Genomic DNA, 25,769 nt, shown 5'->3' with positions numbered 1-25,769 from the left:
AAAACACTTTCTTACTTAACTTTTAATTTTTCTTTTTCAATGACACTGAGCTGGCATATAAGGTGTTCCTGTGGCGTGGATGCATATCAGCTAGATATTGGCTGGGATTTATTTCCAGAATCCCTGTTTTTCTAGATTGTCAGCAGTTCAAGTAATGATAGAATGTGGCTTGAAAATACTAAGTTTTGCATGGAGAGAAAATAGTTTCACCTGAAGTTCAAAATATTTAAGTCACGACAGCAGACTATGAGGATTATACATACACGTGTGTGTACCACACTCACTTCTAGTATTTTCTCTAATTTCTTCAGATATAATACATCCATCCTTTCATGATGGAAAAAACTTATCTCAGACTTCTCAGTTAGTTAAGTGGTATAATCTCTTATAAGAACATTACCTAATGTTTGTTCAATTGCACTGGGTACTTTACCTCTTATTTAATGTATATTATTTCATTTAATATTAAAAACATAGGGCTTCCCTGGTGGCGCAGTGGTTGAGAGTCCGCCTGCCGATGAAGGGGACACGGGTTCGTGCCCCGATCCCGGAAGATCCCACATGCCGCAGAGCGGCTGGGCCCGCGAGCCATGGCCGCGGAGCCTGTGTGTCCGGAGCCTGTGCTCCGCAACGGGAGAGGCCACAGCAGTGAGAGGCCTGCGTACAGCAAAAAAAAAAAGAACAATTTTCTTAAATAATCTAACTCTCCTTAAAGCAAAAACATCCAAAACATCTTGGGCAAAATCCTCAAGATCTCCGGGATTGGTTGGGATTTTCAACTCTTAAGTCTTTTGTTGTCTGATAAGAAACAGTGATTGAGGGAGAAGATCTTTTTGAAGATTAACTCAGTGGTATCAATAAATAACAGAGACTTCCTACAAAATGCTAGTTCTTGCCAGATTTTCTGTATTTATCACTGCTATAAGATGTGATATTTGGGGGAAAAAAGATGTAGTATTTGGTAGGGGGTGATAGCCATCCAGTGGAAACTTCCTATACTCCATTTCGATCTGTGTTTTCAAGAATGAAAAAGCTACACTTACAGATAATGTCAGTACAGGAGATAAACGTATCCATTGTGTTAATACAAAATTACTGCTCCAGGCAATTCAGTTGTCCAAATGCATGTTTTCATGTCATAGCCACAGGAGCATGGGGTTAAGGATGTAGTAGTCCTGAGAGAGTAGAAAATAAGAATCATGTTCATTTGGGATACGTTCCAAAAAGGTACCTTCTTCTGAGTGAACTGATGCACTTTAGAGACTTCAGCAAAGGAAAGTCACCTTAGCCTGGCACCACTGCATCCTTGTTGAGTCTCAGGGCTAGCCAGAGTGAGAACAGGTGAGTGTATGTCACCTACAACCATCCAGCACATCTGTTGTTCCACGAATTGGATCTGAATGGCTGGGGATGCCTCTCATTAGAATTGACTGCTTTTTGTTGAAATAACGGAGTTTTTGAGCAGAGGCTCACTATGTGGGGTTTTTTTTTTTTTTTCAGCTTTTGTTGGGCTCTCTTTCCCCCGTTTATTGCTAGAAATATGTTTCACTCTCTAGCACTTTAAAATTTTTTCTGTTGACATTCTTTGTTAACTGTCAGATTAGGTGGTGACACCAAATGAGCCCCTTGGAAATCTGGGGCAGAGGTACTAGGGTCTGTGCAATTTGGTAGTGCAAGTGATATTTAGAATGTATTTACTCTCATGTTACCTTTTTGATAAGTATTGAGGATTGAGGCTAAAAGATGAACAGTGCTTTTTAAAAAAATATTTAAATGCTACAAATATATGGGTCTATTTTCTTTATGAGAAGCTTTATTCTCCTCTTTGTTTCTTTTTCTGATCTTCACCTTTTCTCTTTGCTTATTTTTCTACATGTTTAGCCCAAAGCAGCTCATTTTTCTCTTATTAGATAACTTTTACCCCCCCCCCCATTTTCTCCTTCTTGGAGAAAAGATGTATGCTAAGGGTGTATCATTTGGAGACGAGAAACCATCTACTTTCACTAGTATTTTCCAAAGGGCCAAGATCAGTCATAGGCAGAGAAAATCCCACGTGTATCTGAATGTCTTTGCATATGTCAGAATAACCATTTAACTAGCTCCAGATAATTTTCATGTTAAAATGTTGTCATCTCGGGCTTCCCTGGTGGCTCAGTGGTTGAGAGTCCGCCTGCCGATGCAGGGGGCACAGGTTCGTGCCCTGGTCTGGGAAGATCACACATGCCACGGAGCAGCTGGGCCCGTGAGCCATGGCCGCTGAGCCTGCGCGTCCGGAGCCTGTGCTCCGCAATGGGAGAGGCCACAGCAGTGAGAGGCCCGCGTACCACCAAAAAAAAAAAAAAAAAAAAAAATGTTGTCATCTCTTGAATTTTTTTTTGTCTTTCATATCCGCCCACTGTCATTGCCTCCAATCCCCTACTCTAAGAGTGCAAAGCAAGGAAAGGAAATGGCAGATCTACTGCGGAAAGAGGATACAGGCCCCTGCAACCATGAAACAAGAATAGTGGCTCAAAGGCAGAGGTTGGGGGTGACACCTTAAGAGTCCAGTGCTCAAGAGCACAAGGTCCCAATTCCTGAGAAGTGTGGACATGAGTATTGGCCTGGAGTGATGAGCGGAGTATAGTGACTGTGGTAGTTTGCTTGTTTGTTGCAGAAAGGATGATTCACTGAGCTGGCTATTAGGTAAATCACAAGAACTGTAAAACTTGTTCTGGTGCTAAACAAAGCCTCTCTCTAAGTGAAGCAGTTGAGCCCAGTTGACTTTTGCTAAGAATCCCTGAGGTGATGGATGATGACTGCCCTCTGAAAAGGACTGGGGGACTGCCCCCTTCTCAGGGGGCAGACCAGAGAGGAGTGGCCAGCAGCACAGCAGGGTCAGTGGACATCTGTGCTGCTTAGTTTCCTGAAGGGACTCAGGTTGAAGATGGGAGTCATCAGTTCTTGACCCTTAAGCACTCACTCCCTGCAGGTGATGAAGTGTATTTATACCAGAACAAACAAAAAAACCCCATACTTTTCCTCCCACATCTGTTGTATTTCTTTTCCTTTGTCTCGGAATGTGAGTGGCACCAGGAATAAACTGAACAGCATCCTGGTATGATGCTTGCTTACTAATCCTCTGAAGAGGACTAAGCATCACTTTCTTCAAGTGCCTCTTGGAAATCTGTGAGCGGTTGGTTGGCATCCTGTCATTTCTAAACAGGACACATTTACTCTGCACTTTTTATAGGAATAGCATTGAAAAATCATCTGACTTAAAGCCAAAGGTCAGAAACCTATCTAAGAATCACATTACTCTCAGGAAAACTGTGGGATTTTATTTACTGAACAGACAACCTAGTTCTTTAAACAATAGTCCAGCTCAAAGTTAAGACATTTTTTTATTAACATTGGTCAAACTCTGCATCATGTCTCTCAAAATATATTTTCTCATATTATTATTCTCAAATACCTCAGAGAACATGTGTCTATAGATAGACAGACATATATTGTGAGGACAGAAAATAAGTGTGCTGTGTTCCTTTCACAACTTGAAATTATTTATGGGCCTTTGAGTGTTGAACATATAATTTACTGTTTAATTTTGGAATCGAAACATGCACGTACCTTCTATAATGTTAATATCCTTAATATAACTTTTCTTAAAAAGAGCTTTCCCATGCAGTAATAATACTTTCCAAATATCTGTATATCTATCTATCTATCTGTCTAGCTCGCAACATTCTAGGTAGATAAAGCTAGACTGTTTTGCAGAAGAGAAAACTGAGGTTCATGCCTTGATCTTACCTGGTCATTTCACAGAAGATCAAGACTGAAATCCACGGCTACTGCCACTCAGCCATGACTGAGGTTTACGTGGTGTGTAAGTGCAAGCCTGTGTGTATAAATGTATAAAGATGTTATCTGTATCATACAGTTTGGGACAGTTTAGAGGGAGGTTCACTATACATATAAATACTACATATAGTCTTTTCCTATATGTAGAGTAGTTTGGAGGGAACCAGATTACGGTGATTTGGTTCCTTCCATCAACACCTTGGCCTCCTGTAGGGAGAAGAATTAGGCCCAGTTTCTGCAGACTCCCTTTGTTGCTTCTAGATCCACCTTTAGTAGGAGCAGTCATGTTAGCACTCTCCCTGGGGGAAGTTGTAGGGCATACTTGAAGGCCAGAGCCTGGTTGTGTACAATGAATCTTCTTGGTGTATTTTCTGTGTCTTATTAATCTTAAGATTTCTAGAGAACAAATGTATGGACACCAAGGGGGGAAAGTGGTGGGGGAGGGTGGTGGTGGTGGGATGAATTGGGAGATTGGGATTGACATATACACACTAATATGTATAAAATAGATAACTAATAAGAACCTGCTGTATAAAAAATAAATAAAATTCAAAAATTCAAAGAATAAAAATAAAAATGGTCAATAGAATGAACTGCAATTTCAACAAAGAACATATACAAATGACCAAAAAAAAAAAAAAATAGATTTCTGCTAGTGGAGAGGCCATGAGTGTGTCACCATGACTTCAGGAAAGATGGAATTGGGGCATAGAGTAGAAAGAGAAGTTGTAGTCTGTTGGTTGAAGATGTTTGGTTTCCACACTTAAATGCTAGAATGCTGAATTTGTAAGGCGCAGTCTCATTTAAAAGAGAATAAAACGGTATAAAATGACAAGGTGGAAGTGGAAATCATGAAATATGTAAAGAACATAGGACTTTCTTTTTTAAATAAGAGATATCAGTTGTCAGTATCGTAATTGAATATTTCCACGTGTTAAGGGAACAGGGCCACTTAGACTTCTGTAATATGTTTGACTATTAAAATATTTTTGACGAATGTCTTTGACATCAAAATATTTCACCCTGTTGTGCACAGCAACCTTTCATGCATATTGATGACCATCTTTCCATTATTCAGTATGAAATTCAAAGATGTCCCTTTGTGCTCCTCTGCATTTAGCAGAATTGAATTCTTCATTTGTGCGTATGTGAGGGGGAGGGATTAAACTGAACTATTTGGACGAGAAGTAATACATTTGGTTTCAAGAAATGGAAACCAAATGGCAGTGAGAGTAAACCACTGAAAATACTTCTAGATCAAAAAGTTTTTAAAAAATAATAAAGCACCCTCATCTTTTTTTTAAGGTTCAGGTGAAAGAAATCTAACTAAAATTGGAATCAATTGACTAGAAGATAGAGTTTGATGGTCTTACACAGTATTTCACTCAGCCACACTGCCTGTCAATTCATGAGCTCTGTCTAATAAGGAACAATGAAGAGTTAGTTCTAACTTTTGAAAGGCTTGACTGGGGATGCCAAGACAGACTGGAAATGCCAGTACTGCTTACCACACATGCTCAATGAGTGTCACAGTAGACACCTGCTATGAATTGTGGGAAAACACTTTTTTTAAAAACTTAAGAAGAGGAAACTTTTTTTTTTTAATCAAGAAGAAACATTAGGAACTTCCCTGGTGGCGCAGTGGTTAAGAACCCGCCTGCCAATGCAGGGAACACAAGTTCAATCCCTGGTCTGGGAAGATCCCACACACCACGGAGCAACTAAGCCCGTGCACCACAACTACTGAGCCTGCACTCTAGAGCCTGCGAGCCACGACTACTGAGCCCATGCACCACAACTACTGAGCCTGTGCTCTAGAGCCCGTGAGCCACAACCACTGAGCCCACGTGCCACAACTACTGAAGCCCGCACGCCTAGAACCTGTGCTCTGCAACAAGAGAAGCCACCACAATGAGGAACCCATGCACCACAAGGAAGAGTAGCCTCCGCTTGCCACAACTAGAGAAAGCCTGCACACAGCAATGAAGACCCAACACAGCCAAAAATAAATAAATTTTGAAAAAAAAGAAACATTAAATTTGTTTTCTCTGCTTTTTGATAATGATAAAGAGACAGCTAAAAATAATAACTCATGGACTGAAATGTTCCAGGAAAAAAAAATGTAGGCATGTATAATGCGTGGCCATGAGATACATAGTAAACTCTAGTTATCATTAATTTAATAAATACCTTGAACTTTTGAAGCCTTGAGGAGTTTTTCTTAGAGTTACATCCTCATCTTGATACATTAAAAATAATTCATTACCATTTTAAATAAAGGTCCATGATATATTACTTCAGTTCCATTCATTTTATGGCTAGGAAAAAATATTGCTATAATGTTAAATTAGTGGTAAAAAGGATTTTTAAAAGTGCTAATATAATGGTGCATTACCAGTAATTTTTAGTGTAATCACATATAATACTTCAGTAATAAACTACAGTCTGCATGAGTTTAAACCTAAAATTAACTCCTTACCTCTAGGTAATTCTCTATAAAATCAACCTGGAAAAATCTTATTAGGTTTATTTTATTCCTTTTATGCAAACTTCAAATGGTTACTTTCTAACCTTTCAAAATATTTTTGGAAAATCAAGAAGGGATTAGTAATTTGGACTTTTAGTTTCTAATGTTTGGAAACAAATTTAAACAAAATACTTGAAAAGCAGTCATGCAAGATGCAGTTTGCATAATTTATATCAGAGTAACAAATATTGTTGTTCTAAATAATATTTACATTATTGATTCAAACAAGCTCCTTTGACTACTCTTGCTTATGTGATGGATGTATTTTTCCTGCTATAAAAAAAAAAGCACTATGAAGAAACGCAGATGACATTTCAAAAATAATGGTTGAATAGCTCTCTCATGACTATAATGACATTTTAACTCAGAAGTTCCCAAACTAGAAAAGCTAAAATTCCCATGTCCACCTCTTTTCCCAAGATATCCTCAAATGTGAAAAGCTTTTCTTTAATAACACAATTGACTTGAAGCCAAACATAAATCTGATTTTTAAAGATGCTCCTAATGGTCTAAATTTTTTTTTAAGATTTATTTATTATTTATTTATTTATTTTACTTTATTTCCGGCTGCATCGGGTCTTAGTTGTGGCACGCGGGATCTTTCGTTGCGGCACGAGGACCTCTCCCTAGCTGTGGCAGGCGGGTTTTCTCTCGTTTTGGCGGGCAGGCTCCAGGGTACGTGGGCTCTGCAGTTGTGGCACGCGGATTCCAGAGCGTGTGGGCTCTGTAGTTTGCAGCACACAGGCTCTAGTTGAGCCGCGGGAGCTCAGTAGTTGTGGCGCGCGGGTTTAGTTGCCCCACAGCATGTTGGATCTTAGTTCCCAGACCAGGGATCAAACCCGCGTCCCCTGCATCGTAAGGCGGATTCTGGACCACCAGGGAAGTCCCTCTAAATTTGAATTTATGCTCCTACTAACCAAACTCTCTCCTATTCTGTTTTATAATTTAAACATTTGTGACTGTATATCTTACTCAGTGATTCTTTGATCTGTCCCTGAGTTACTGTGATTTATATACAGCTGTGCTAAATTTTCATTCATTCATACATTGAGTCATTTATTCATCCAACCAAATGCCTCCCATATGCCAGGCACGGTTCTAGGCACTAAGGATTCAGTTTTTAAAAAGCAAGGTCCCTGCCCACATGGAACTTGCATTCCATCTCTGGTTACTAGGCTGAAATCTCACTCTAAATGATTTTCTGCCTAAAGAAGAATTTAGTCTGAAGCAAATTCACCTTGTACTCATGAATCCAAAAGTTCACATTCTTAGACCATTTCATTTCTAAATGAACATTTATAGATGATTAACAACAAATAAAAGAAATATATCTGTATATTTAGCAGTCAGCAAATCATTTCATTGACTAGAGTTTATCAGGTTTACAGAGCTTGGGGCTATTAGAAGAGGCTTAATTAGCATCGATACTATCAGCATTTGTACTTAAGTTAATATCCTAATTTTACATGCTACATAAAAAACAATACAACAACATCTAAGTGTTTAAAAATGTTGGGAAGCTTTAAAAAAGCTTTTTTAAAAAAAAATTTGGATATCACTGGATTGTACACCTGTAACTTATATAATATTGTACATTAACTATACGTCAATTAAGAAGAAAGGAAAAAAAACAATATAACATCTAAGTGGTTGAAAATGTTGGGAAGCTTTTAAGAAGCTCCTAAAAAAAGAAAAAAGAAAAAAGAAAAGCTCCTGGAGAATTTTTCTCATTTACAGTGACCTATAGCTATTCACGCTAGTATTGTCAGACCTTATATTGTAATAAGTAATTGAAGTGACCTGTGACTGTGCTCCACCAAAATATATTTAATTTCTCTACTATAGATGACCTGTTCATTATAAAGTGAAAATTTACTCTGTTCTGATGTTAAAATGTCACATTCTCACTTCCAAATTGCTATATTTTATTACATCTTAATTTTGGTGGAAAACGTTTACATTGATATTGAAGATGATATGATGCAGATTTTTTTTTTCTTTATCCTGAGGTGTTAAGGCCCTCCAGCCCACTGAGTACAACAGAAGCAGAGAGAGACTGAATCACTTCTCTGCAAGGATGTGAATAGGCTGTTTGATGCCTGTGGCTTAGTGGGTGAATCTATAAACTGGAGTCAAAAGATTTAGCAAGGGATGGTTTCTTTATCTGTAAAAGAGGCAAAAAATATTTGCTTTTCCTACATCAAAGTTTTTTTGCAAGGATTGAGTAAGATAATGATATCACTTTGCAGAAATTATATACAATTCTAGAAGCTATAACTGGTATTATTTCAGTTTTCTGGTTTTGTCTGCTCCCAATTATTATTATACTTTATGTATGTGCGTTTAAGGAAACAATGCTTCTCATCAAGATTTGAATTATACAGTTAAACTGCTCCTTTGTTTTCAAAGTGCTGTTTGCTTATTTTGGAGCTAATGATGAGATTCCCTTAATTACTGGTCACCTTAATTGCTGGCCATATTAAACAATAGATGCTGTGACATGGCTTCCCAATGACTGGATACATACTGAACCCAGGGGACTTCAGAGTAATACATCAGACATGAGAGACACTTTAATGACAGCCGTAAATTACAACTGCTTCTAAACTGGGGAATGAACATTTTAGCACTTCCTCTGGGATGAACCCAAGCCCAAGTCATTCATTGAGTTCTTTGGTGTGCAGTGATGCCTGTGGGAAATTAACAGGGAAGTGGAGCCCTTTCCTGTAATAATACAAAATGATTAAGAGAACCTTAAAAAAATCAATTGACTAATTAATAGTGTATAACTGCTTGGAGCATTTTCCCCATGCTAATCAGACATTAAGTTGTTTAAACTAAATATCTCCAGTTTCCCCTATTACTGAACTGATTTATAAGACATGGTCAAGGATGTCAGAGTCTACTGGAGCCAGATTGCAGAGCATTTGTCATTAAAGAAAGATGGAAGTAATTCGTAGATGGTTCTCTCTCACTATAGATTCAGAAGGCTCTTGAAAGGGAAGATATAATAGGAAGATATAATAGAAAGTGTTCTCCTAGTTTCCAGACATTGGTGAATTAATGTGGTAATCCCATATTCTAAGCATGTATAGTTGCTTGAGAATATGGGCAGGGACTTGATTGAATTCAGGAGTGATGGAGGTCAAGATAACTACAGAAAGCATCTATACACTATATATTTTCAGGCCTTTAAAATTTTTTTTAACTTCAGCCATGGTGAACAGCATGCAGCAAACAAGACTCCGAATTCCAAACAACCAAAGGTATTCAAACAACACCTGTGAAGTGACATATTATTACCTACCTGTATATTGCCAGCAGTTCTAGTATCAAAACCACGTGTACACTTTTTTTTAAAGTTCAATGCCACTGTGCGGGGGGCGGGGGGAAACACTAAGAAATAACTTTAAACAGGGGGAAAAACTTTTTTTATTGATATGTTTTACTTTGCTGGCAGACCAGAGCAAAGGTTTTGTGAACATTTAAAAGATGAAAAAGGTGAAGAATCCCAGAAGCGGTTTATCTTGAAGCGAGATAACTCTAGTATTGATAAAGAAGACACTCAGGTTGGTTCTCAAGTTTGAGAGTGGCTGACGTTGTTGTTTTTGAAGGTGGGCTGCCTGATGTTCTTGTCATTCTGTTGTCCCCGCTCCCCCTCCCAAATCTCCCCTGCCTCTGAAACGACTGTCCCCCCCCCAACCTCCTGCCCCCCTCCCCCCTGCCTCCCTCTTTGGCATTCAATGGGTAGCAAAACACCATATCCTGGTTGCTTCAGCGATGGCTCTGTGTTGGGCTGCATGGGTGGTGCTTGACGCAGGCTCTGCTGCATGTCTTGGGGGGTTGGGATGCCGCAGGCTCCGAGCTGATGGGAAGAGCTTTGTCAGTTGCATTTCCAGGTGTCTGTGTAACTCTGGCAGTCGTTCCCCTCCCTACAGCTTTATCCTTCCGTTGTGCACACATTGAGCTGGATTGTCAATACGGACCGCTGATCAACTGATGTAGCTGTAAACAACAAACCTTGTTATGGTGAGGCCAGGTGGATTTTGCAAACTCTCCTAAAATAAGTCTTCACAACAAAGAATTGAGTTCAGGTTTTAGTCCCCCACCCCTTCCCCTTCCCATGTTTTATCGTCCATGTCAGTTGTCTGCTTGTTTTGCACGAACTGGAGCAGAACTTCCTCCTTACGTGTTTTTTGCCTGTGACAAAACATTACATTGTTCTAGAGTAGCCTTACTCATGGGACCTCAACAAGGCTAGAGAGACTTTTCTATGGATGGGTGGATGGAGGGGGTGGGATCCAGGGTGATGAAGAAGAAAACTAAGTAAATGGCAAAAGAAAACAAAATTTTAATGATAAGAGGAACAGTAGAAAGTCATATAAATGTCATTACAGTTACCCTTTATGTCTCTGACAATCAAATAGATTTTTTTTTTGGCAATGACTTTGCTTTAGAATGCTGAAAGGTAAGACAATCTGCGTCTCACTCAAGTTATTATTTTAATTACCCACAGTGAGTCACCGTGAGCCAGTGTGTGCATCTCTGACGCACTTTTAAAAAAAAAAAAAAAACCCGTTCGTCATTTGTATCTCGTTTCCTGCCACCACCATCAAACCACACCATGGCTCGAGTTGACTCTGGAACATGTGCCCGTGTCCTGTACTTAGTGGGTGTTTGTTGAATGGATGGATGGACGTGGTTAGTGCAGGGCGTTTGGGGAGGAACGGCAGGAATGAGATGGGAGGGCAGTAGAGACACAGGAAGTGGCTCAGAGGGAAGAACAGCAGTCCTCATGCTGGGTTCTTTGAATTGTTAGATTTCTTGACATTGACCTTAATCAGCAGACAAGCTTTTTGAATTTAGTTCCTCTTTTTATCCCAGACGCAATTCACAGAATAAGTCACTGAGTGAATAAAAATACAAGTTAGGATGCAGAGCAATAGCATCCACATCTTCCATTCTGCCTGTTCCCTTCTTTACCGCCTTGCTCTGTTTCTCCGGTCCCCAAGTTTTCAAAGGCATTTCTTCTCTTAGCCGTCTTGAACTAGCAACTTCCTCTTTTCTCACCACCATTCTGCCTCCTTTTGGGGAGTCAAAATCACACAGGTTTGCTAAGGAGACGAAGCGCATGACTCATGACCCATCACGTAGCCAACTGACTGAATACCTGAGGCACATTCAGGAACTGACACTCCAGAAACTCCCATGCTACTTGCATCCAGCAAGGGAGCAAGCAGGAGTAACAAGCATCCCCTGCCGCCATTGCATGGCACACACACCACACACGTACCCCACCATGGCTTCCTTAGGGACCAGAGGGAGTAAGACTTTTCACGCCCCATTTGCTTAAGTGAACATTTATTATTCTCAGCTGAAAGTTTTTCTTAACTGCAGATTTCCAACAGCTCAACTTGGATAACCCTCCTGATTTCTTTTTTCTGTTCAGCAAAACAGAATGCATCCATTTAGAGATGACAGACGAAGTAAATCAATTGAAGAGAGAGAAGAGGAATATCAGAGAGTGAGGGAGAGAATATTTGCACACGATGTGAGTAGTTGTTTTCATTGCCTCTTGAGTGCGGTCCTTCCGTCAGCAGCAAGGCAGCCTCGTTCCCCAGACAGGGAGCTGGCAGGGTCGAGGGAAGCTGGAGGCAGGGAACAAACCGAAGGGCAGCAAACTAGAGGTGTTTCTGGAAGAGGACCTGCTTCAGGGAAGTGATGGAGGAGGGGCCGAGGGTTTGCATGTGTTCTCTAGGGTATGACCTGTGGGGAAATAGAGATACCATTTTGGTCAATGAAACAGTCTGTAAGTACAGAGAGAGGTTGCCAGATTTGCAGAAATCCCTTCACGTTCACATTAGCCAGCAGATACCACACGGTTGTCTTTTTAAGACCAACATTGTACACAGGAAAGAATTACAGAAAAGAAAGAAGAGTCGTTGATCCTACACACACACACACACACACACACACACACACAGAATTTTCTGCAATCTTAGCAAGTATGGACATTTTAGTATATCAAAGTTAAATAGTGATATTCATCCCCCCCACCCCATTTTCAGATCAAATTAGTTCTGTGAAAAATTTTCAAGGGTATAGTCAGAAAACAATTTCTATTGTTCAAATCCCAAAGAAGATGTGGTTGGGTTTTTTTTTTTTTATCCTTTTCCTCAGTGTGGCCAAAATTAAATGCAATTAAATTAAATACAAATTAAAAGGTTTTAAAAAACTGGATTTAAATGCAATGAAATGAAAAGGACAAGCTATTGCCATAGGTTTTCCCTTCCATGAACTCATCTGGCACCCTCCTAAAATGCTGTGGCCTCTTCCCTCTGCAGAGGTACAGCCATGAGCACCTTTGTGTAGACTCTCTGCTGCCAACACCTCTGACGTTACTAAGTCAGGTGGAGCGTCTGATCTCCTGTGTGATTTGCTCCTGGAGGTTCTTACAAAGCCAGCCTAGCATGGAGGGGGACTGCTCTCCCTCGAGGTGTTAAGCCCAAGCCAGTCTCCCTGATCTCTAGATCCTCTGTGCCTTTCTTAAAACACAATTTTCAGTTGAATAATCTGGCCCAGAGCTTGGGAATTAGAGGAGTGTGAGAGAAGGAGATGGAGGTAGCCATAGTTGGCTGATGTCCAGGTACAATTCTAGAAGATTCTAGAAAATTCTTTTATCATGGTCAGAATTATTGAGGGTGCATAGGACAGCAAGACACATGGTAGACCTTTCCTTATGTTTGCTGGATACAAGAATGCAGTAATGAGAGGATCTTTTCTAGTCATGATACTATAATGATGCCAACTGTGGACTGGAGGTAGAATGTTCCTGTCTGATGACCTTCAAGAAGAGAAATATTTCTGAAGGCTAGTTTATTTTCTATTTTCTCTCTCTCTTTCTCTCTCTCTCTTACATACACACACACACACACACACACACACATTTTCCCTCTTAGTCTGGTTCTGGCAAGTCATATAGTTTATGAATGAGTTGTTACATTGATAAACAAATACTTATCACCCACATAATATACAAGCAACATTATTCTTTTTTTTTCTTGCCAAAGCTGTGCCACATTGCCAGACACTCAAGAGCCAGGTGACAGTAAGTAACGTCACTGATGCATGCCTATGATGGGGGTGACACTTGCCCTGCTGTACTTTGTGTATTCTCGTGTCCATAGGGAGGTCGTCGAAGGGAGAAGGGATCAGTGTGACTCCCTTTACACATTGCATTTCCTCACATCCATCTTAAGGAGAGTATTCGTAAGCGACCTGGGTTCCAGGCTAAAGATTGGAGGCAAGGGTTCCTGTTTAAAGCCTCTATGGCCACATGCTGTATTAACTTTTTTTAACAAGTAAAAGCAGACTTAAATGTGAGAAAGCTTAAATGCAAAGCTATTGTCATAGCCTTTTTATTCCATGAAATCAGTCAGCAGCCTTCTCTACAATGCTGTGGCTGCTTCTCCCTATGGGAGTGGAGGCATGAGCTCCTTTGATAGGCTCTCACACCTGGTGACCAGCACTTCTGGCTGTACTGATTCAGGTGGGAAACTGCCTGTTTCTGACACTGCTTTTCACTTGATCTCCTAGGGCAGTAGTTTTTTAATCGGCATGCTGTACCCAGAGCGTACTCGTAAAGGGCTTCAGAGATCAAATAAAATCCCTGATATTACCTGCAAAATATTATGTTTGTGAGCATATGTGCATTTTTCTAAGGATAAGCTCTCTAGTGTTTATCATATTCTTATAAGTTTTCATGATGCTTAAATGAGCCACTAAGAGCCACTTTCCTAGAGGGAAAACAAAATGTCTTTCTCCCTAGTCTGATAGCTCTTATAGAGAAAATGCAGTCATACCACTAGTGTTCTCTGTTTTAGCTACTAATATCCCCAAATTTGGCAGCTTAAAAAACAAACAAACAAAAATCTACTTCTCTCACAGTTTCCATGGGTCAGGAGTCTGGGAGCGGCTTAGCTGAGTGATTCTGACTCAAGGCTTTTCATGAGGTTACAGTCAAGCTGTCAGCTAGGGCTGTACTCACCTGAAGGCTTGGTGAAGTGGTTATGTGCTTCCAAATTCACTCGAGTATCACCAGGCCTTAGTTCTTTGCTGGCTGTAAGCTGGAGATCTCAGTTCCCACATAGTGATGTGGGCTTCTCCATAGACTGACAGGTGTCTTCAGAGTGGCAACTAGCTTCCCCCAGAGCAAGTGATCTGAGAGGGAAAGAAAGAATCCCAATTGGAAGCCACAGTCATTTATAACCTGATCCTGGAAGTGACCTACCTTCCCTTCTTCTGTATTCTCTTGACACACAGACCAGCCCTGGTGCATGTGGGAGGTGCCACACAAGGCAGGGGTCACTGGGCGCCACCCTGTATTAACAGGATAACACAAACTCAAGGACATAACAGCAATATGAACTTTCTCGAATATATATAGTAACATAAAGACAGGACCCTTTAGGGGACCTTCACCTATTCAATTCCAGATTCCCAGATGATCATTACTGCTGCCCAAATTGTCGAGGTTCACAACATAATAATTAAAGTATATTAACTCAGTTGTAAAACAAATACAAAGAATCCAGCATAAGGAAATTAAGTTACAGGCATCTAATCTTTTTTTTTAGCTGGTCTTTAATTTAGCATCTTCATAATTTAAAAACAGAGATAATATAATCAGCTTCCTTTGCCAATTATTAAGCAGTGGAGTAGTTCAAACAGGTTCAAATATCGATATACTTAAGTAGGATTTTTTTTTTCTACTTGAAGTTACAATAGAGATTTATAGAAAAATACTTCCTGGTATTTACGCTTTAGCAAAATCCAGATTTTTTTTAAAATTAGAAGGGTTCTTGAATATTTTACAAATGTATCTTGGTTTCTAAGGGTGTGTGTGTGTGTCTGTGCGCGTGCTTTTGTACGTAGGTGCACAATCAATATATGCAGATTACTTCAGGGTTTTCTAGAAAAAGTTTTTCAAATTTAGTTTGAGAATTTTGGTATCTTGAAATAAGACCAATTTATCTATTATTTGGGAACTAAAATGTTGTTACTTAGAGCACACAACAATTTAGTTATCAAATAATAAATGTACTTTTGTAGTCAGAAATACTTGAAATATAGCTCTTCTTTCCTTTGGCAAGAATTTCAACTTGTTTTATGATTAATCCTATGCAGTGTTGTTCCTTTTAGGAAGGTTAAGTTGATAAAGCAATATATTTGAGAGAGACCTGTTTTGCCTGTAGGGTGATTTCTGAAGGGTATGTATAAATAGGGATTTGGGGAGGACCTAATCTTTGGTCTCCTTTGCATGTGCTGGGATTCTTCAGGGAGAGCTGATGATGAGGTTATGAGGCACCACCTGGCTTGGGGGTGGCACGTGGAAGAGAATTCTGTAAACCATCGGCAAAAATGTTTTCCTCCTTTAAAAAAAAAGACCTTTATTTACATCTGAGGATGCATATACCTGACAGCTCTGAATGCTGGGCTTAATTACTGTGACAATTTTATCTTTCTCTGCTATTAAAATTTGTAAGTTATTAATGCTACTTTACACACACACACACACACACACACACACACACATATTTTCATCAGTTACTGAATCGTAGCCCATAACTGTCTCTTGTCTTATTTATGAAAATGTGGTAGATGGATGATGAGATGATTTTTTAGGACCTTTCCACAAAAATCAGGCAGATGCTGTGGAGGTAGGTTTTGGGGAACATCATCTTTGACTTGCAAGTAACTTATTTTTTAATTCAAAGAGTTTTGGGCTGCTTCTCTTTCCCCCAAATGCTATAGATTAATGAGTCTGAAGAGGTCAGCATGTCTTTGATCAACTCCTTCAAAGAAGTAATTGAGTCTCAGTTATTCAGTACCAACCGGAACATCCTAAATGTAATTGACCTCTTTTCAACCTCAACAGATGAGAAATAACAAAGTATTAAATTCATCATGGATATCTGACACAATCTCACTTTTTTCACATACCAGGACTTGGCTCAAACTTGACTCAAACCGGTAGGGAAACCAAACTAAAGGAAATAAAGACAATGGGATATTTAGCTTACTTTAAAGAGATCCTCATAGGAATAATGTCAAGGGCACATCATCTGTATTTGTTTCCTTTTATAAAACTAAATGTCAAATTTTTTAAAAAATATTTTTCTGAAAAGCTTTTTTCTTAGTTGGCTGTTTTTGCCTTTTGTTTAATAAAATTTTTGCACACTTGATCTTCGGGATGCATGTTAAATGCACAGAGGTTAAAACAGAAATGGTTCTAGAGATGCCCCCATTAAAATGCTCAGGCCACTGAGAAAAACATTTATGCCCAATCTAGCCCTTTGGCTTAGTGGAAGGAAATGATTTCTCCAGTAAAATGTAGAAAGAAACCAATATCCTGCTGGCATCTCTGAGCAGTGGTTACATTAGCAGCATTTTTAATTCAAAAATTCGGTAGTAAAAGGTCATTATTATTTCTTTAGTTTTATTTTATCTTAAAATCGACCTATTAAGTCTCTATTTATCCCTTTAGCCAGGTGACTTATTCATCATTTAGAAAATCCACACGTATAATATAGTGTCTATATTTACATTTACAAACTTAGTACTTTGAACATGGTTTTATATTAGTTCCTAAACACAGTCGTATTTTAGGACTGTTGCACCATATTTTGTTTAGACTTCTGTTTCTCTGTTTGTTAAAATTTAATTTAATTTACCTTTCCCGAGCACATAATGATAATGGAATTTTATCTTCCCTAAGCTGTATATTAAACCCAAGATAGCAGAGAAATGTGTGCTAGGGAATGCAAGCTAAGAAGAAAGTCACTGGGTTTTTTGTGTGAAAAACTAAGATATATTAGATGGAGCTTGATATTCTTTCCCGATTAACTTCATTTTATTCTCACTTGTTTTCTGAGCACCCCGCTGCCCCCGCCAACTCCCCGCCAAGATTGTTTGATAGCATCTCTTCAGTTTGAGAGTCTTGCAGGTCATCTGTTTATGTTGTGAGAGTTTATCGTTGCCAGGTCATAATTTCAGGATTGTGGCTTTACAGATCTCCCATCCTCAGGTGGATCGTGCCAAATTTGCACGCTCTGCCTTGATCTGAACTTGTCCTTTTGGCTCCTGACGGCGGCTGCATCTCGGCAGCCCTAGAGGAAACCACTAGCTCAGAACCTGATGCTTACAGGTTTCTCCAGCAGTTTCATTCACAACATCTCTCTTCTGACCTTGGCGCTACACAGGCTAAATCTGTTTGAAACCTGGAGACACCATGACGGAAAAGAGCTGCATGAGAATGGTTTACACTTCTAACTCTAACCGTTTTTTTTCTTTTTAATTTCCATGTTTTCTGAAAATGGTACATATTTTTCTTAATTCTTTTCCTCTTGGAGGGGAAAAGTAGTTTGAAAAGCAGGCAAGGATTTGGGCCCCCTCAGCATATCCAGAACATCTGATACAATGCTTTTTTTTTATTTTTCAGTCAGTTTGCTCCCAGGAAAGCCTTTTTGTGGAAAACAGGTAAAATGAAATTTGCTTTTTCATGTCTTTAGAGGAACAAAGTCTGTCATGTGTCTTGTTTTTCATAGATATACATATGCCATATATAAGTGTGTGCTTGAATATATGTATAAATAAATACATATATCTATGTGTACACACGTATATATGCACACATATATGTTATTTAGCATGTCTAAAAGCTATTTAACTTGGGGGAAAAATTCCCTCCGTTACTTCCAAACATAAGTTTCAACAGTTTCCTCATTTAAAGTCTCAACTTCTGGTCCTTCCAAAGGTATAATTCTGTTGCCTTCCCCAGGCATTAAAAAGTATAAATGTTGAGACAGGAACTTGCAGTTTCATTGGCTTATTGAATAGGCTGCTGAAAGTACTTGTGTATTTGGTGTTAATGGCCACTTCCTGTGCCCTATCGTTATATGTAGCTACACAGATGATAATTTGAATAGTGTTGTTTTATATTTCTCATTCTAAATAATCTCTCAGTCTTCATAAAAGGCTGAACTTGGAAAACTTATCTAAACCAATCTAGATTTATCAGTGTACCTGGCTGGGTATTAGTAGAGAAGGTGGTGGTTATGACATGAATGTGTTAAAACATTTATACAAAGTCTTGAGTATAAGAGCAGAAGTTCTCAAATTTAGCATGTGCCTTTTAAAAATAGTTGTAAACTGATATAGATATTAAAATGCTCCATTGATTTAATTGCACCTTTTCAAGGGGAATTAAGGAATTCCTCATTAGCTGTACTGATCACATTAAAATGCATCACAGTGAGCAACTTGGATTGGAAATATGGTAGCCATTAAAAGAGTGGTGGTTAATTTCATTTCAGGTGTTGGCTTAATGGGTATCCCTATAAAATCGATTAAAATGGAGGCTATTTGATTAAATTCCAGTACTTAGAGAAAAGTTAAACTGGGCATTCAAGAGGATTGGTTTAAAAAATGCCCTCATTCATAGTAGCAGTTAGAAAACGTCAAGTAACTACCCTCAACTGAATAACCTCTTGTAGAAGAAGGGATGAAAGTAGTGAACAGGTCTTTACAAGGCATCCAAAAGCATCCTCAAAAACCCATACAGTTTTCAACAAGTATTCCTTTTTTACAGTAAATTAAGAATCCGTGAGCTTTAACATCGTAGGGATGTTAAAGCAATCCAAAATTCTATATCCAGAATTGAATTTGGATGTTGGATGCAACATTTGGATGTTGAAGCAATCCAAAATTCTATATCCTTACCCAAAGAATAAAGTGAGCATTTAGAATTCAGTTTAGTAGAACATGTCATTCCCTAGTCTTCTAGCCAATCATTTTCCCTACTTACTCCCTAACCTTAGTCATATACTTGTGTTTTGTATGAAAAGACTGCTAGTGCACTTGTGTCCCTAATATTCAAATTGGATTATATTCATCAATACAATAATTTGTCACAAATATGCATTGCATATGTGAAGAAGTATTGATGGTCTGCAAAAGCAAAATTCTGAATAGATCCCTACAAAAACAAATATATTTCTTTGATACCTGCCTTTGGAAGGCATGTTTCACTATGCCCCAAAAATAAAGAATAACTAATATTACCCAAAGAAAAAAATCGCAACTGATATATTTAATTAGTTAAATGTCTATTATATCTATATCCATTTCTTTGATTCTCCCCTCCTCTTCCATTCCATCTGTTTCTTCTTCCCTTCCTTCTCCCTATCTAGCATCAGTACTTTATCCTAGGGTAGGGAAAAATCAGGCTGCCATTAATTTATTAGGGCAAAACTCTACATCTTGAAAATAAACCGTAGCATATAGGGTTGATTTGCAAGACAGGTGTGCCATAGTTGAGTACACATCCATTTAACATAGGGCATTTAGTACCCTTAGATTTTATATCATAAAAATCATGTTTTTCATTTCCAGTAGGCTCTTGGAAGACAGTAACATATGCAGTGAGACCTATAAGAAAAGACAGCTCTTTCGGTTGGTATGGTTTACTTTTTTAAAACTGTTTTCAGATGATGTGGTGGAATCAATGTTAAATATAAGTGTATTAGTGTAAAATATCTCTGTTCATGAAATAAAATATGTTTGGTTATCTCTTTGTAAAGCTTGTTACTGAGCTAGTGTTGAAGCCATATGGGGTCCTGTGAGATACAGGACTGGGAAACCAAATGCTTTGTCTACAGTCCTTTAGGGTTCTTCCTCTGATTTTCTGGGGTTTTTTCCTCCAGGACTAACTTTGACAGCACACTGATTTCACATTCCCAAATCAACTTTGGTGAATTACACTGAGTTAAAATTTCTCTTATAGCTTGCAATTGTGTATACGTTCCCAGCACTGGAAAACAAATCAATGATAACTCTATTTGAGTAGTTGATTTTTAGCCACTACTATCCATCATAATATTTCAAACAATATTTTTTCAAGCACAGATTTTATTTCTAAAGAAAGATATGGGATTGTTTCCAATTATAATGAACTACTTAAATCAAGATCTGTGTGGGATAAGGAGAATAGATTTTATATATATATATAAAATATATATATATAATATGTATAAAGTTTTATACTAGGCTAGAGAGTGCCATGAAAGCAGAGGTACTATACCCGCTCTCTCATTATTTTTTTAATTAAAAAAATTTTTTATCTCATTATTTTATTAAATGTGTCTCTACCATCCATTATAGGGCAATGGATACACAGTGCTATATATATTTTATATGTATATGTGTATATATATATATATATATATATATATATATATATATATATTCAATACCTAATACATATATTTATCTAATATATATATTTAACATGCTAGTGCTTTTATGAATATTAGGATTCATCTCTGTTGTAGGAAAGGCAAAACAAACAAACCAACAAAACTTCTTGACCACTGAGAAAAAAGGAAATACCCAAAAGTAAATGAATTCTGTGCTTAGAACATACCTTTTTGCTGTAAATCTGAACTTATGACCTCATCCTTAGAAAAGTTAGAGCAATTTCTTTTCTTTTTACACTTTGGCAGAAACAAAAAAAAAAAACCAGGATCTATTTTTTTAACTTCCTTTACTTTTCTAGGCTGAACTATGCATCTAATACCTTCCTCTTGTATCATTAGACAGTTTATTTTCACACTTGAAGATTAAGAAAATAACCTTGCATTTTTTCCCTTGAAAGCCCAGAGAAGGACTAGAATGTATCTGTGCTCATGCAGTCATACACCATGACCTGGCTTGTTTAGACCAGTATAGATAAAATGTGGGTTCTTGACCCCTAGAGGCATTTAGTTTTACATAGCCCCAGATCTGGTCCCTAGCCAGAGCTACTGTCTAGTGAAGTCAACCATTCCAGATACAGATGCTATAACCCACCAAAATTACCAAGCACAGAAACTCAGGAATATGACTTAGCACAAAGCCATCCAGACACTGATAAAAGCAGTTCAAAATGTACATCATACCTAACTTGGTAAAAAAAAAAAAAAAAAAAAAAAAGTGTCACAGTCAGACATGAAGGACAATAAAAGTTATCAGTTATGTTAATTAGCACAGAAGCAGAACTTAGAGTATGTGCTTTATGACTACTCTGGGGTCAAATTCTAGTTATGTACAAGAGGGCCAACGCCTCTTGATGGCCAGATATTCATTATCATTGTCTTCCTGGTTTCCAATAGAAGAAGACTAGGACTGGGCTTGTTAGGAAGTATAGGAAGGCACTTGTGGATATGATACCTATGATTCCACACCCAGATAGATATGAAATTCAGTTCTGGACCTTACCTTGCCAGTGTTAAGGTGAATGATTGCTGCTTTAGAAACACATTAAAATGCACTTAGGAATAGTGGTGGACACCTCCTTTGCAGAGAAAGGCTTAGCCACTCTGGCATTTAGAGGAAGTCTAAATTCCTCCCAAGGAGGTGCAGAGTTGATAATTGAAGCAGACTTTAGTGATGATCGCCTCCATATGGAGAATGGCCTTCTGATGCATCCTGTATGCTGAGGACCACTCCAAATCTTTTCCTATAATAAATATTCTGCATTATCTACAGGGAAGATTATTGTCACACCCTTGGTACATTCATGGTTGCTAAATAATGATTTAGTCAGGCTTCGTCAAGGGTGGGTCAAATTAATCAGAATTATATGAGGAAAGAATGAAGCTGAATTTGGAGATTTAAAGGGAAACAATCAGGAATAGAGCACCTTGAAAGGGCTGGTTTTTCTCCACCCAGTCTCCTCTGGGGGCTGTTTGAATTTCATAGGTGTTTAAGAACTAAAGTCACCTGGCCCTTGGTGAGTGTCTGATACTTCCTATTCACAAACTAGTCTTTTTTTAAAATAGCCCTTGTTTCTAAAACCAGCCATCTCTGAGGCACAGAATACACAGAGAATGTTTGTAAGAAAACATTAAGAGAGGACAGCAGGGCGCTGAGTACATTTTGTTTTGTGAATTTTCTGTTGCATTTCCTCCCCTCACTGTACAAAGTCTTTATCACAGACTAGCTGTTTCATCTTTATTATCTCCTGGATCCATTGACCTTCTTAAGTTTTCATAAAATGAAAGAAAACGTTTAGTAAGTAAAGTTGAAGCAAAACCTAAAATTTTCTGTATACCTTCTGTACAGTTTGGTGGGTGAGTGTTTTAATCAGATATGTATACTTCTAGCATCTCAACAGCCCATGATTGTCTTTAGAAGAATATTAATAAAACTGCTGTTCACCACTGTGATCAAGATTTCTATCACATTGCACAGTGATATGAAATTAGGGGTTATATCTATTGCCCATGGTTGTTGTCCCCTTTGCTTATTCATAATCCTTGAGAATCTTAGAATATTTTGATGATCCATTATTTCCAAACTGCAGAAAAGCCTTTGAAAAATAGTAACCAAGTCACTCTTGAAGCAGGTGGAAACCAATGAAAATGCAAATTTCATCAACTTTCTCTATAAAATACATGCAGTTGTGCACACTGCTTAGAAATACTCTGTAGTCTTCAAACATGACTTTTGGCTATTGGATCTCTTCCCATAAGTTCAATCTTTTTCTATTTGAATTTTGAACAAATGTGTCATTTCATCTATGGAGCTATTTTGTTATTCCCATTGATCTCCTTGGAAAGTTTCGTGTCAGTGTAGTGTTTGCGCTGTTGTTATTATCACGAATTTTTCTATGTGAAAAGTATTAAAGGGCTCTTTCCTCTGCCCGTGAAGGTTAAACTCACTGGGCAAAATTCTCACCAAAGGTTGACAGAGGAATTCCTGTGATTTCTGTGCTGTCTGCCAAAGCCTTAATGAATCATAAAGTTAGCAGCTAAATTAGTAAATGGCTTCTTTGAAACTGTGTATTTTACCATGGTCCAATTACTTAATGCTAAAGGGAAAGATGAAACTCTTTTTCGGTGGGAGTTGCTTTTAGGATCATTTAACATCATAATTGCTTTCAAACACGGATTCATTGTTGATTTGGGTCAGGAGAATTTACCTTCCTCTCTCCTCTCCACAAGAGAAGTTACCAATTATATCTTATATCCTATTTTTCTTGTTGTTTCCCCTTCACTGGCAGAGGGACCATGTGACGTTTCTAGGTTTGGTTTTCCGTTTGTAGCATGAGTGTTTGTGTGACGTGTTACCTGTCTCTGTGTACATCAACAAGGTGTCTGTGCACTGTTTGTGAGGCGACAGGTGTCATGGAAAGGGTTGACCAGAAGGGTCTTGTGTAGACGGTTCTTACAAGAAGGGTCCCGCTCTGTGTCCGTTCTGCTTTTGGAATCTAATGCTGTGCCGTGCATCTTTCTGGTGGCCACGCTCCAGGGGCAACAGAGACAGCTCGGGGAGAACATCTGGAAGTCGGCAGAGCAGCTCGGAGAATGAACTCAAGTGGTCCGACCACCAAAGAGCCTGGAGCAGCACAGATTCTGACAGCTCCAACCGCAATCTCAAACCTGCCATGACCAAGACGGCGAGCTTTGGGGGCATCACGGTGCTGACCAGGGGTGACAGCACATCCAGTAGCAGGAGTACCGGGAAGCTGTCCAAAGCAGGTAGTTAGTACTGAATGGGTTTATGTCCCATGGTAGTTTCCTCTGATTCCACCCAAGCTGTGCGGTCAGTGCTCTCACTGACTTCCCTGAACTAAAGATAATGATGTGAATGATATTAATCACTGAGACAGCAAAAAAGTCAGAAGGTGCAATTTAAATAACAATACTGCCTCTTGCGAGCTGTGTGCCTGGGTCCAATTATTAACCTCTCTAATCTTCAATTTCCTTATCTATAAAGTGTGGGTGATAATAGAATGTTACTGTAACTCCCCTCAGTAGACTATTGTAAGTTTAAATTTGACCATTTATATAAAATCAGTTACCAAGGCACCTGCACAAGGCAGCTATTTAACCAAGGTTAGCTATTTTTAAAAATTCAATATTATGATTTATTCCTTAAAGATATGGAATAGGATAAGGAAAGAGAGCCTCGGAAATTTTCAAGTTTCCAAGTAGCTAGGTGCATGCATCTTCTTTTTTCCCGTTTTCATCTTGTAAGTGAATAGTGATCTTTTGACATAGGTAGTTGGAGTTTGCATTCATACTGGTGCATTCATAGCCTGCATGTGCAGTGAGTGGGAGTCCAGGGCCCCGAGGGGGAATGAATGCTGAATGGACAACGCCAAGCAGAGGTTAAACACGGGCAGTCCTCCACTGTGAATACTTTCCCAACCAAGCTTCTCACTAACGCTGGGGAGCCTCTTTGTGAAATCTCAGCTCATTATGCTAATGGTTTAACATAATTATGTTGTTGACAAGTGCTTCCTAAGAAATTATCTTGTGTTTTCCTACATAGGCAGAAAATTAATAGCATCTAGTCTCAGCCACTACTTTATGTATACATCCTGCTTCTTGGAAAGACTCAGGTGGGCTCGCACTGCCTTCTGTCATTTTTATTCACCAATTGGAGAATTCTTGATTTCTTCCTCTAATTAATTGCTCTTATATCCCACTATTGCAGCAACTGAAGTCAAGAAAATCCACTGTGGTACACTTGAGTTCCTGTAAACTAAGAAAGGTTAAAGGGTTTTAAATCTCCTTCAAACGCAGAAACCAAGTACCTTAAATGGTGCACTTAAAAATTCCAGCACACCCAAAGAGCTCTTAAGATTTTTAAATTAATCGACCTTCTCCACACACCAACCACCAATCATCTCCAAAGCAAAGCTCTTTGGAAACATTTAAAACACTTCAAGAATGCTAAAATGCCATGTTCTTTGAAGAATGATTAGAAATTGTAAGTGCTTCAGACATTTTTTTTTTCTTTTATCTAAGTGTCTCCATTTGAAAGCCTGTCAAGGTACAGGAATGGCAAGGAAAAAAATGAAAGGGGATCAAGATAGGATGTCAAAACAAACTTACAATCTCCCAAGATGGTTTTATGAAGCCAAGCTGTCAATTTTGCTGTCATGGAGCTTCAGAACCACACAAGTTTCTGATTTTTTACTTTATTGTTCACAGTGGAATGGCAAACTTTTTTTGACCTTTTAGAAACTAAGTCTGGAGTTGTGACGTTTAAGTTATTCTTCTCCTCCTCTAATTCTAGCTTCAAATAGTTAATAATGAGACTCTTTCCAGGTGGGAAACATGTTTTGCTACATTTGGGGAAAAACATATTAACTGAAGTCAGAATGCACAAGCACATCCTCTTGAGATCTGGGCTGTATTTCCCTTATTGTATCCCCTGCACTGAGCACTGCAGTGGTCACCTATCAGGGGTCCAGTGCAGGCGTGTGGAGACAGCTGATTTCATCACATCCTCATTGGGAAGAGGACTTGAATGGCGATTGCACCGCGACCCCAGCTGTTTCTTGGTAGTGGCGATG

General features: G+C 38.7%; 1 protein-coding gene across 1 annotated transcript in view; it reads left to right on the top strand.

The window, feature by feature from the left end:
- The window catches only part of ARPP21 (cAMP regulated phosphoprotein 21), a 118,296-nt gene that overhangs the window by 14,151 nt on the left and 78,376 nt on the right, over positions 1–25,769 (top strand). The window contains exons 9-13 of the mRNA XM_082637802.1: positions 9,825–9,933; positions 11,814–11,915; positions 17,865–17,902; positions 19,817–19,876; positions 23,714–23,943. Of these exons, the coding sequence (XP_082493928.1) occupies positions 9,825–9,933; positions 11,814–11,915; positions 17,865–17,902; positions 19,817–19,876; positions 23,714–23,943 (539 nt within the window). The remainder of the gene's footprint in view (positions 1–9,824; positions 9,934–11,813; positions 11,916–17,864; positions 17,903–19,816; positions 19,877–23,713; positions 23,944–25,769) is intronic.

The sequence above is a fragment of the Mesoplodon mirus genome (genome assembly GCF_964341445.2).
Source record: "Mesoplodon mirus genome assembly, chromosome: 12".
Taxonomy (NCBI): domain Eukaryota; kingdom Metazoa; phylum Chordata; class Mammalia; order Artiodactyla; family Ziphiidae; genus Mesoplodon; species Mesoplodon mirus.
Note: the sequence above shows the minus strand (reverse complement) of the source record. Positions and strands in the feature narration are given on the sequence as shown.